This window comes from Hylobates moloch, unplaced genomic scaffold (genome assembly GCF_009828535.3).
Source record: "Hylobates moloch isolate HMO894 unplaced genomic scaffold, HMol_V3 SCAFFOLD_17, whole genome shotgun sequence".
Classification (NCBI taxonomy): Eukaryota; Metazoa; Chordata; class Mammalia; order Primates; family Hylobatidae; genus Hylobates; species Hylobates moloch.
Window position 1 is genome coordinate 50,214,021 of NW_026652292.1, and position 13,812 is coordinate 50,227,832.

Genomic DNA, 13,812 nt, shown 5'->3' on the forward strand with positions numbered 1-13,812 from the left:
AGAGATGGAGTTTCACCATGTTGGCAGGCTGGTCTCGAACTCCTGACCTCAGGTGATCCGCCCGCCTTGGCCTCCCAAAGTGCTGGAATTACAAGCGTGAGTCACCACACCCGGCCCATTTTTTAATTTTATTATTGGTTTTTTTAGAGATGGAGTATCGCTCTGTCACCTAAGCTAGAATGCAGTGGCTTGATTCTAGCTCACTGCAGCCTCGAACTCCTGAGTTCAAGTGATCCTCCCACCTCAGCATCTCTAGCAACTGGGACTACAGGTGTGCACCACTGTGCCTGGCTAATTAAAAAAAAATTTTTTATAGACCATGTCTCACTTTGTTACCCAGGCTTGTCTTGAACTCTTGGCCTCAAGTGATCCTCCTGCGTCAGCCTCCCAAGTAGTTAGGATTACAGGCATGAGCCACTGTGCCTGGCCAGTTTCTTGTATTAAAAACTGGGTGTTGGGTCCAGGTGGAGTGGCCAAACGCCTGTAATCCCAGCACTTTCAGATGCCAAGGTGGGAGGATCACTTGAGCTCAGGAGCTTGAAACCAGCCCGGGCAACATGGCGAGATCTTTGCTCTACAAAAAATCAAAAATTAGCAGGGTGTGGTGGGCGCCTGTAGTCTCAGCACTTGGGACGCTGAGGTGGAAGGATTGCTTGAGCCTGGGAGGTCAAGGCTGCAGTGAGCCATGTTTGTATCACTATACTCCAACCTGGGTGACAGAGTGAGACCCCATCTCAGAAAAAAAAAAACAAAAACTGGGTCAGACTTTCTCACCTTCACAAGTCATTCAGTCCTGCCTGTCAGTTCAAGCTCCAGCCACCTGGAAGTTGTGCAGCCCTTTCTTGCCCCTCCCTTACTTCCCTATACCCGTTTCTTCTGTTCACCCTTAAATTCCTGATCATTTCCTACGTAGAGCCATTTAACCGTTTTCCTCATCCACTAACCAAAAGAGAACTGTGATGCTAAGTAGAAAGCTTTTGCTAGCCCTGATGCATATGCACACATACAATACGTGTTGATGTCTTGACAATGAGCACTCTGCTATCTAACCTCCTTGGAACTCTTTTAAAGTACAGTAAATCCTTATGTAACATTATTAGTGAGTTCTCAGAAACTCCAACTTCAAGAGAAATGATGTATAAGGAAACCAAATTTTTTTCTCATCAACATTATAGCAAAACAACATTGAAAGAAGTTGAACGAAACCTTATTCAAGACAGGTCATTTTGCTTGAAGTCACAGTTTTCAAGAACCTATCAACGATGTTAAGTGAAGATTTACTGTACTTTGTATTTTTACAGCTTTTGGAAAACTGGTGAGAGCTTTGGACCATCTTTCCATCACACACACACACACACACACACACACACACACACACACACACACACACACACACATTTTGGATATATTTTCAGGGTGTTTAGAGCTTCCTGAAACCCATCCATGAATCTTCCAGGTCCATGGACCCTTAATAAAATCCCTGAAGTGTGGCTGAGCACAGTGGCTCACGCCTGTAATCCCAGCACTTTGGGAGGCTGAGTTGGGGTGGGCAGATCACTTGAGGTCAGGAGTTTGAGACCAGCCTGGCCAACATGATGAAACCCCACCTCTACTAAAAATACAAAAATTAGCTGGGCATGGTGATGGGCACCTGTAATCTCAGCTGCTCAGGAGGCTGAAGCACAAGTATCGCTTGAACCTGGAAGGCGGAGGTTGCAGTGAGCTGAGATCGTGCCACTACTCCAGCCTGGGAGACAGAGCGAGACTCAGTCACAAAAAAAAAAACCCTGAAGTCAGCTAATGAGATGGAGCCTGCCCTTCTGAAGAGGACAGAGCATCCCCCACCCCCACCAGGCTCTGCATCTCTCCCTGTCCCCCACCACCTAGGGCTATCTTTAGTGATGCTCAGTCATTAATTGTAAAAACAAAACTAGATTGGCATAGCTGGCTATGATGTGTCAGGATTGGGGGATCAGAGACCTTGAGAAAATAGTGGCCACCTTTTCTCACCTATTTCCTTTGGGCCAGGCCGTTTGCAAGATTCTTAATCTAAGTCATCCCATTTCATCATGCCAGGACCCTGTGAGGTCCATCCTGTTATCCTCACGTCAACAGATGAGGAAACTGAGGCTCACCAAGATTGAGTAACCTGGGTCACACTGCTACTAAGTGGCTGACCTGAGATTTCATCCCAGAGTTAGTGGCTTGAACACCTGGGCCCCAAGCCGCTCTGCTCTGGGCGCCTTCCATAGTTGCACCTTACTCTTCTTGATCCATGTCCACAGAGCTGTGTGACCTTGGATGTGGCAGCCAAACGAATACGCCCTTCCAGTTTTTTGAAATGCTACATAGGGCAGAGCGTTTGGTCTGTTTGGCCCATTGATAATAAGTCTCCAGTGCCTGGCATATGGTAGGTGTCATAAATATTTGTTGAATGAATGAATTAATCTGTCCTGCAAGGCTCAGCTCAATTTGATGTCTTTTAAGAAGCTGTCCATCACTAACTCTGAATTTAAAAAAAAAAAAAAAGCCTGGGCTCAGTGGCTCACACCTGTAATCCCAGCACATTGGGAGGCCAAGATGGGCGAATCACTTGAGGTCAGGAGTTGGAGACCAGCCTGGCCAACATGGTGAAACCCTGTCTCTACTAAAAATACAGAAAATTAGCTGGGCGTGGTGGCACACCCCTATAATCCCAGCTACTTAGGAGGCTGAGGCAGGAGAATTGCTTGAACCCGGGAGGCAGAGTTGCATTGAGCCAAGACAGTGTCACTGCACTCCAGCCTGGGCAACAGAGTGAGACTCTGTCTCAAAAAAAAAAAAAACCTCCTTCCGTGGGCTCCCAACCCATGCTTGTGCCTCAGTGTGCCCTTCATTCATGGTCCATGCTGTAGACGCTGCTATGTGTCTGCTCTGTCACAAGCTCCTCAAGAGCGGGAACTCATCTACTCTCAGATACTCTCAAGCAACTCAGATGTATCTACAGGGAAGAAGAGGCATTCATCTCTGTAGGTCCAGGAACTAAAAGGCACTCAGTAAATGTTATCAGCACGAATACACAGTTGTTATTGTGCTACAGGATAATTAGGCTTGAATGGTAAATGATTCCCATAGATGACTGTTAATTAGGATTACAAGTGTAGTGTAGGGCCACATTTTAGCTTTTTGATGTGAACTTTTTTAGTTTTGTAACATCTGTAACTTAATGTTGTTATATGTTCTGGTACCATTTACCTTTTGGTCACTATCCCTCAACAGTCACAGAGCAGCGGCTGTGCCCTGAGTGTTGGATATGCTCCTTCATGGACATGAGCTCATTTTACCACTGTCTTCTTTGGTCCTGTACCCCAAGGCCGACTCGCCTGGCTAGAGGCAAGGCCTGTATCCCATGGCTCACTGGCTCCCGGCCCCTGGTCTCGCCCCTCACTGCATCCCCTGCCCCACCTGGTCCCTCGAGGAGATCCCCCAGTTTTCTGACAGCATGCTCTCATTTTGCTGCCTGCATTAAAGGTCAGAGAAAGGAAAAGGACAGAAACCTAGAAATTCAGCAGGAGAAAAGAGAAACGGAAGACTGGGGAAAACAAAGATTGAAATAATAGTATCTTCTGGAACCAGAGAGAACAAAGTACATATTTGCTGAGAGCCTATAATGTCCCAGCCACTTGTCCTTCTTCATTTCCTTATCACTGTTCAACTGAGTAACCTTAGATGCCTGGAGGCTGAGCATCCACTGATTGGAATATCATTCGAACCCAAGACCATCTGGTCATAGATACCCAGGCTTTGCTCTGTGTTCTGCTCCACGACACATGTTTTAGGGAGAAGTCCTCTGCAGGAAGATGGCTGTATTATAAAACTCAGAGATAGAAGCTGCACACAAGATGAGTGTTCCAGCTAAGATAGGATGACTCAATTCCACTGTGGAAGAAGAGAGAACAAATGGGAGAGAAGGGGACCCAGGTCAAAAGCTGTGTCCCTTCTGGGTCAGCCATGGCCCAGATCCCTTAAATGCCCATAGTAACTAACAACAATAACAGAAGCAGCAGCAAACTCGAATTTAGCCCAGTTAATCCTCACAACATTTGATAGGTTGTTGTGAGACAAGTTATTTTTAGTACCCACATTTTATAATGAGGACATTGAGACACAGACAGGTTAACTAACTCGCCCAAGGTCAAAAATGGTAAGAGGCAGCCCTGGGATTTGAACCTAGATTTTACTTTCAGTCTGAGGAACCACATAACGTTGGGTAAAGAAAGGAGCCATCTGTCTATAGCAGTGGTTCTCAAGGTGTGGCTCCCAGATCACAACTTCAGCGTCCTTAAAATCCACTAATAGAAAAGAGTAAACTTTTATCAATAATAATAATAAAAGCTGGATGCTGTGGCAAATGCCTATAATCCCAGCACTTTGGGAGGCCAAGGTGGGTGGATCACCTGAGGTCAGGAGTTTGAGACCAGCCTGGCCGACATGGTGAAACCCCGTCTCTACTAAAAAGACAAAAAATTAGCGAGGCGTGGTGGTGCATGCCTGTAATCCCAGCTACTCAGGAGGCTGAGGCAGGAGAATCGTTTGAACCTGGGAGACGGAGGTTGCAGTGAGCTGACGCCACGCCACTGCACTCCAGCCTGGGCGACAGAGTGAGACTCCATCTCAAAAATAATAAACAAACAAAAATAAACATTTGCCAAGTTTTGACTGTCTGCCAGGCATGATGCTAAGCATTTTACCAGCATTATCTTCTTTAGGCCTTGCACATGCTGTTAAGTATAGGTGGCATTATTATTTTACAGATGAAGAGACTGAGACTTAGAGACCTGAAGTGACTTAACTCAAAGTCACCAGCCAGAAAGTAGCAAAATCACGACTTGAATCCAGACTCCTCTGATGACACGGTTCTACCCTGAACCATTATTCTTTTGCCCTTTTGGTTAAGAACTATTGAAGAATGGGCATAAGTCAAAGTGTATATGTTGATTTTTTTGTTAACTTTTTTTTTTAAGTGGTAGATGACTTGATTAAATACTTTGAGCTTTTACCATGCTCCAAGATGAGCATTTATTCCCAGAAGTGATTACGCCCAGCATCCCTTCCTGGGTTTAAGGGAAAGCGGTGGTGGTTATGAACCTTCCTGGCCACACGGGGGCAGCACCAAACACTGCAGGTTGCTCGTTGCTGCTCCGTTCTTTGGGAAGAAGCCAAGCTGGCCCCTCGGGCGGAGCTGCGTATTCCCCCGTACACCTGTTTCCTCTCACTTTGGCCACATGGAATGGGGTGAAACTCTTCAGATGAGAAACTAAATTAAAACAAGAGCAGGGTTACCCAAGAAAAATGATTTTAAGTAAACTCACTATAGTAATATGCCAGGCTTATATTCATCAGTATGACAAAACAATTTTTTTTTTTTTGAGACGGAGTTTTGCTCTTGTCGCCCAGGCTAGATTGCAGTGGCGCGATCTCGGCTCACTGCAGCCTCCGCCTCCCGGGTTCAAACGATTCTTTTGCCACGATTCTCTTGCCTCAGCCTCCCGAGTAGCTGGGATTACAGGCATGTGCCACCACACCTGGCTAATTTTTGTGTTTTTAGTAGAAACAGAGTTTCACCATGTTGGCCAGGCTCGTCTCGAACTCCTGGCCTCAAGTGATCCGCCTGCCTTAGCCTCCAAAAGTGCTGGGATTACAGGCATGAGCCACCACACCCGGCAAAAACAGTATTTTTAATGTGCTGGGGTGAGATCGGGTGATTTGCATATTTTAGCCAAGAATGATACTCTGGGTGTTCAGTGAGCTGTGAGATCAAAATATTTGTCATCTTGGACTCCAAGGAGAGAAAACAGCCAGTATTCTTTTTTTACCTTCTTTGTTGTTACTGAATTCTTTTGAACAGTCCTAGATTGTAGGATTTTATAGTAGGCAGCTGGAGACAGTGGGAAAACGCATTTCTGACTTCTGGTTTGCAGACTATTATCTCACGGTAACATTGCTGTCTTAGGGCTCACCCTGGCCAGGATCACTGAGATGCTTTCCTGGTGGCAGCTTCTGTGGGTCTTGAACCCCATTTCCACAGTACCCTGTCCAAGCCCCAGTTTCCATGCCAGAAACCGAATTCACCAGAATTTTGACTGAAGTGATCATATGATTTATTGTCTAACCCAGGACACTTTTTGAGAGTAAAAGGAGCTGCTCTGAATAATTTTGCCAGAATGACAGGGATACCCCAGAACTATTGAGGGGAAAATTGGGACATGTGGTCACCCTAATACAAATCTCTATTTTTCCTTCTTGATTATTCAGTTAAGAGTTATATGACACTGTATTTATTTGCTCATTCATTCAGCAAATGTTCAAGTGTTTTTTATATTCTAAGTTGACTACTTATATTATCTTCTCCTCATGAAAACCCTCTGAAGTAATTATTATTATTGCTCCCATTTTTACAAACGAACAAAATTGGGACTTAGTAAATGATTTGTCCAAGGTCCCACAGTACATCAGAGAGCTGAGATTAGAATGCAGGCTGTTCCTACTCTTGGTCCACATACACTCAGAACTGTATTGAGTTCTGGGTGTGGTGGCTTACGCCTGTAATCCCAGCACTTTGGAGGCCAAGGCAGGCCAATCACTTGAGGTCAGGAATTCAAGGCCAGCCTGGCCAACATGGTGAAACCCCATCTCTACCAAAATAGAAAAATTAGCCGGGCACGGTGGTGTGCACCTGTAATCCCAGCTACTTGGGAGGCTGAGGCAGAAGGATCACTTGAACCCAGAAGGTGGAGGTTGCAGTGAGCTGAGATCATGCCATTGCACTCCAGCCGGGGTGACAAAGCAAGACCCTGTCTCAAAAGGAAAAAAAAAAAAAAAGAAGAACTGTATTGGGGTCACCGGCTGTTTATCCAGCCTTCTTTATCATCCTAACCCCATCTGACATTGTCCCCCAACAAAAATCTCAGAGGCATATAGCAAAGTGGTTAAGTGTAGGAGCCCAGAAGCCAAACTGCCCAGGTTTGAATCCTAGATCTACCACTCACCAGCTTTGTGCTGAACCCAGTTTCCTCACCTATAACATGGGTACAATAACTTAGTATCAACCTCAAAGGGTTGGGGTGAGGACTGACTGAGATAATACTTTTGACATTTGAATAGAGGTTGTAGGAGACAAGGTTGGAATGGCAGGCCAGGGGAGTCAGCTGGGACACTGTGATTTTACTGACTAGGGCCTGGGTTGGGAACCAACATGGGAGAGAGGTTAGTGGGCTGCACAGCACTTCTGAAGAGCAGGGCCTGGGCACTTAGGGATCAGACTGGCACAATTGTGCGTTTTCATAAAGCGGCACATTTGGTGGGGTGCCTCTGTGGAATATCCAGCACATCCACCTGGAGAAACACACTTTGGTCTGAGACTGAGGGAGCAGAGCTGCGGAGGGGCAGGCAGGCCAGGCAAGACCTGGCCAGCTCTGAATTGGCCACAGCCAGCTCTGGCGCCCGGGACCTCCTCTTCACCAGCGGGCTGGTTCCCTGCAGTGTGTACACGTGTGCAGAACCTTTCCCCAAGACTCAGACTCCTGAGTAGCTTCTGTGGTTGTCACGGGGACTGCCTTCTCTTTTTGGTTTCTTTGTGAAAGGTACCTTGTGCACCTTCAGCAGAGTGGCTGTTGAGGTGGTCACACAGCCTTCTCCTCATCAGCGCACTGCTTGCTTAAACGGGCTGTTTTGTCTTTGATATTTTGGTGAGTTTTTTTTCCCCTGACAAAGTGTGATCACCTACTCAGGAACGAGGTGCCCAGTCTGCGCACGGTGACTGGAAGAGGGAAGGTGGTCCTAGACCGAATGTGATCACTTCAGGACACTTTGCTGTATTCATGCATTTGGTTATGAAGCTCACATCTGGAAACTTTACAAGCTGTTCTTTGAGATGCAGTCTGTTGGCTCCCAAGGAAGGGTGGCTCCATGTCTGCCTTTCCTATCTGGGGAAGGTGGCCTCTGCAACCGCTGGACAGCTTGCATGGGACCAGGGATGCAGAGAGAGATGAGGGACCCAGCTCAGGCATGCGGCAACCCTGGTGATCACCAGCAAGGCAAATGCTGTAGCCAAGTCACCCTCACCTGCACTGGGAAGTTTTTTCTCCATACGTCTTTGAATTTTTTACTTGTTATAATAAGCAGCATATAGTACTTTTTTAATTAAAGGGAAAAATCGAATTACAGAACTTTAAAAAAGAAGAGAAGTATGATCTCAAACAAAATATCTCTAAATGATACAAGAATAAATGGTTTTAAAAGTACAAATCTGTCAATTCTGCAAGCACTTGAGCATTTTAAGATTCCCTCGTCACAAACGCTATAGGACCTGACACACTTATTTGTTATCATGAGTGGATACTTTTTTTCCTTGTTTTGCTGCCTTTCTGGGTATTAGAGAAAACATCTTGCTTCTCTGTTATTAGAAACCAGTGCCTAACATGTATTTAATTCATTCTGTCTCCACCGTTTCTAGGTGCTTACCAAATAACAGATTTCACGGGGTTGCATTTCTCACTATTTAAAAAACTGCCTTATAACAGGTATCAGGAGCTTAGAAATTTTTGTATCCATTAGCCCTATACTTATAATCTGGTAATCTATTCTTTTTTTTTTGAGATGGAGTCTCGCCCTGTCTCCCAGGCTGGAGTGCAGTGGTGCCAACTTGGCTCACTGCAACCTCCACCTCCTGGGTTCAAGCGATTCTCCTGGCTCAGCCTTCTGAGTAGCTGGAGTTGCAGGCACCCACCACCATGCCTGGCTAATTTTTGTATTTTTAGTAGAGATGGGGTTTCGCCATGTTGGCCAGGCTGGTCTCAAGCCCCTGACCTCAAGTAATCCACCCACCTCAGCCTCCCAAAGTGCTGGGATTACAGGTGCGAGCCACTGTACCTGGCCTACTTCTAGTAACCTATTCTAAGGAAGAAATCTGAACACATACACACGTCAGGCAAAAAGATATTTGTCACTACATTTTTTTAAATAGCAAAAAATAGTTACGATTTAATTTCCAGCAATAGAGGATTTGTTAATTAGATGATTGAACATAATGAAGCAAATAAAGGTGCATTAAGTGTAGTACCTGGTAGTTGTGCGAGGGGAGTAGTGTAAACCGATATGATTGACCAAACCATGGAGTGACTTCCTGTCCTCTTTCTCTGTCTTCCAGTGTTTTGCTGTGCGTTCTCTGGGATGGGTAGAGATGGCAGAAGAGGACCTCGCCCCCGGTAAAAGTAGTGTTGCGGTCAACAACTGCATCAGGCAACTTTCCTACTGCAAAAATGACATCCGAGACACGGTCGGGATTTGGGGAGAGGTAAGTGGCACGTAGAATGATGCACGGCAGGCTGTTTACATTCTCCGCATTTCAGGAAGCCCCACAGCTCTGTGACACATGGTACTGAGGGGCTCCAAGGTGTTCATCAGGTGCCTTTTCCCATTAATTCAGGAAGTGTAGGCATGGTGCCCCCGTGTGACTGATCCCTTAGCACTGCCAGATGCCAGTGAGGACTGGGGCCTGGAGAGAGCATTTCTCAGTAGCTAAGTAACACAGATTCATGGGTGAGCTTTAGGGGCTCAGAACTCCCCTAAACATGCCTGCAAAATGGTATGTGCCGGTGTATAAGAGCAGTTTTGCAGACTGGAAGAAGGACCTATGTTCTCAAAGGGGAAGGTGACTTCCACACGCCCACACAAAAGTGTTGATGCCTCTGCTCTAAAAGTTGACAAATTATCCTTTTATAACACTCTTCTTTACTTATAGTCTGAAGAATCAACATTATACATGAATTGTGGAATTGATATTTATATACTTCTCCCTTTTAACAGAGTGATTCCATTTTGAAATGTTAATTGAGATAATTTCAGAAAGGAAAAAATAAGTACAGATACCAAATGTGTATAAAACTCACATCAAACCGGAAAAGCTGTATTCCTGGTGTGCTCTGAGACCTGTGGAAAAAGCATTTTGGGACCGTCTTGGAATAGTGTTTGCTACATGAATAGATGTTGTTCTCTCTGCTTCTAGTGAACAGAGCAGTGGTAGAAAAGTTTGCTTTTTGGTTGGGCTGATTGGGACTCCACTCACATTTTCTCCTAGCAGCACATCCCAATGGCAGGTAGGTTTCCAAGCCTTTCCATGGTGGAGTTTGTCTGCCTTAAAGTGGAGCTGAACCAGTGCATTGCCAAGCTGACTTTTAGATTCTAAGCATAAGGGAGAGCTGGAAGAATTTTCTTCCCTCCAAGAAAAGCCATTTACACTCTTCTGTTGTTTGACTTTACTGTCCTCTCTCACCACATTATCTCCCATCCAAATACCCAAGCCTGGCCAGGCACGGTGGCTCATGCCTGTAATCCCAGCAGTTTGGGAGGCCGAGGCAGGTGGATCACCTGAGGTCAGGAGTTCGAGACCAGCCTGACCAACATGGTGAAACCCCGTCTCTACTAAAAATACCAAAATTAGCCGGGTATGATGGCAAGCACCTGTAGTCCCAGCTACTCGAGAGGCTGAGGTAGGAGAATCACTTGAACCTGGGAGGTGGAGGTTTCAGTGAGCTGAGATCGTGCCATTGTACTCCAGCCTGGGTGACAAAGCAAAACTCCATCTCAAAAAAAAAAAAAAAAAAAAAAAAAAGAACAAAACCCAGGCCTATGTTTCCCACCAAATTCTCCACCTGTGTTCTTTCTCCTTCCGTCAAAAATGCCATTCCTTCTTGGCTAGGATTTAGAAGGAAGGTGGTTGTGATTTATACTAACATGTGAATGACTGACCTTTGGAGGAGCCATAGGTCTAAGGCAGCATGCTCAGCCTTCTGAGTAGCTGGTGAATCTGTTTCACCACAACAGTGCACAAGTTCTGTTTACTGCCAGTGCTTTCATCTGTAAATGGCTTGGCTGCTCTTTGGGGAAGCTTTGAGACCAGGCTGGATCTCAGCTGTAGACAGGCCACAGCTTCAACACTGGCTGACAGAGGCACTGAGATATCTATCTCTGCCTCCCTGAGCATCAGAGCTGTATTTCACTCTGAGAATGTTTGGGAGGAAACTAAAACATCATTCCCAAAAACTATACCAGAAAGCAATTTATCTGTTTTACTTTGAGATTTGAAGACCTACCATGAAGCCTCACTGTTCTGCTGAGCCAGAACTTCCATCATCAGTGCCCCAGCATCTAGATGACCTTTACGAGAGGGTGTCTTTCAGCTGTGCAACAGATGTTTAATGATATCCTGAAATTATGCCTGGGAGATTGCAGGGGGAATCTAGTTGAATAGTCTAGTACTTCTGCCCACAAAGAGCCAACACAGGTGGGGAGATGGGACACCAGAGTGTAAGACTCTGAAGGACAGACAGTTCAGAAGTTGAGAAACCTGGGTGTTCCCCTGTGCTGGGATCCCAGCAGCACCCACAGGTTCTATGTCAGACCTTGAGCAAGTTACTTAACCTTTCAGCCTCAGTTTCCCCAGCTGCTAACTGGGATAGTAACAATCCAAGCCCTCAGAGGGCAATTTAGAGAGTTCATGAGCCAGTGCACCTTAAACACGTAGCCTAATGTTGTCATTTAAATGTTTGCTATTGTTAGTGCTGAGAAATGTCATGAAGCTGTGCCTGCTGTCTGCCAGGCAGACCACACAGCTAGGAAGTGGTGTAAAAGCCAAGAAGAAGCAGATATCATTGTGGGTTTGGAAAGGCCATTGAGGGGATGCTTGGTAGGACCTGGCCAGAAGAATGGGAAGAGAGAGGTTCTGAGAGTTTGATGGGCATGGAATTAGTAAAAGACTACATTCTCCAGGGAACCCACCATTAGCCTTTTGTCGTAAAGATTCAGAAGCGTAAATAATTAAATTTAAGAGCAGCCTGGAAAGCAGGATGGGGACACATTTCAGAGGACTCAGAGAGGGAGAGAGAAATGGGGTGTATGAGGAGAAACTGAAAGATGTCAATATTCTTGTCCAGAAAGGAAGTTTCTTAGGCAGACAAACTACAGACCCCAGGGTGGCTTCTTTTGATGGTTGACACGGCATTCCTAGATGGCCACACACACGATTAGGCTTTGGAGCCTGCATGAGGAAGACAGCGTGTTTTCTTATTGTGTCCCAGGGGAAAGACATGTACCTGATCCTGGAGAATGACATGCTCAGCCTGGTGGACCCCATGGACCGCAGCGTGCTGCACTCGCAGCCCATCGTCAGCATCCGCGTGTGGGGCGTGGGCCGCGACAATGGCCGGTGAGTCCCTGGGTGGGGCAGTCCGGGTCACCTCGCCCGTGTCCCTGGTCTAGCTGAACATCAAAGCACGGTCTCGCAGCATTTCACCGAATACGAAACTCGTGTAGCCTCTGTATAGAAATGTAAAAAATGAAAGCTTGTCTCTAGTTCCCTGCCTCTTAAAGCCTTCAAACTGCTTCCCTTCCTGGTTTCTGTATCTCAAATCTTTTACCAACTCTGATCCTGATCCTGCATTCTAGTTCTGCATGCTTCTTCTCCTGACCCTCCTCATTCAACCAAGTTTCCAACCCAGGCCATCTGAACTCCTTTTTCCCCTCCTCTCTGCAGTCTTTTTAAAATTAATTCCATTTCATTCAGTGGAGTCTCAGCCGTTTCAGAGGCCCTCCTGCTGCTGTTCTCTTCATCAAGGGCTTACTTGAAGGGGGACGTTGTACAGCCTTTCATCACAACCCTCAGGTCATTAAATCATGATTATCAGGAATTTCTGGGTTTTGGGATTGGCTAAACTTTTTTAACACTTGAAAGGTCTGGTCATGTCAAAATTCCATTTGATGTGTATTTTTCTGAAATTCTACTGAAAATGTGTTATTTATAAGAAATGCATCTTAGATGTGTTATGAATTTTCTGTTCTCCACGATGATTGGAAACGAGTTCCGATTTTCAAGTGTGTATCTTAGCTAATAAAGTAGCAGTTACCACAGACTTTGTGCTCAGAGACCATTGTTAAGTAATTGGTCTACATTAAATGCAGTTAATTCTTAAATTATAGTCAATCTTTGGCAGTTCCTAAGGTACTAGAGCATCTCCTAGCATTTGGGGACGAGCTGTAGGATGATAGCTTGTTACTGCTTTGTTGAAAATGGACAAGAGCATTGCAAAAGAGGGTAAAAATCCCCAACAACAGAGAGGCGGCTGTCCTGAGCTTATGGTTCCATTTCTGAACATTCTGCTTTTTTATTGAGTTGTGTGGTCCTCTCTAATGGGGTTGTGGTCTACCTTGGCTTATCACAGCCTTTGTCAACCAACGCTGGGCATTAGCGCATTTGATTCAGTTCCAAGACCTAAACCAGAAAGGAAGGATTATGGCCAGGTATTCATCAGTGAAAGAGTAAGCATTTATGCTGGAACCAGACATGAGAAATGGTTTGCAAAGGAGAGAGCTGAAGTGCCTTTCTTCTCACTGCCGATTGGATAAGCCTTCCTGGGAGCACAGTTGCATCTTTGAGCTTTCGTACCGCAGTGATGAATGATGACAGCTGGGCCAGATGCTTTGGGGGAGTGGGTGGATGGATTATGTGCACACACCTGTCATTCCCTTGCTTGCCAGAGCTGTAGCCCTGGAGAGATGCATGAATTGGTTAATTTTACAAGGAGGCTCTCTGGTGATATTTGGTCGTCATTAAAAACATTTAGCTTTGGTGGAAGGCCCTGGGTGTAAGATGCTTGAGCTTTTCCTGGTTTCTGTCCCCCAACTTTGTTTTTAAGGCAGGAGCCAAAGTGTGGAGCTTGTGACACTACATAGTGTGCGAGGCGGGAGCCAAAGTGTGGAGCTTGTGACACTACGTAC

General features: G+C 45.8%; 1 protein-coding gene across 8 annotated transcripts in view; it reads left to right on the plus strand.

The window, feature by feature from the left end:
- The window catches only part of APBB2 (amyloid beta precursor protein binding family B member 2), a 405,965-nt gene that overhangs the window by 312,692 nt on the left and 79,461 nt on the right, over positions 1-13,812 (plus strand). For all 8 annotated transcript variants that reach the window (XM_032136010.2, XM_032136011.2, XM_058429991.1 and 5 more), the window contains 2 exons: positions 9,188-9,334; positions 12,117-12,244. In XM_032136010.2, coding sequence (XP_031991901.1) covers positions 9,188-9,334; positions 12,117-12,244 — 275 coding nt within the window. The remainder of the gene's footprint in view (positions 1-9,187; positions 9,335-12,116; positions 12,245-13,812) is intronic.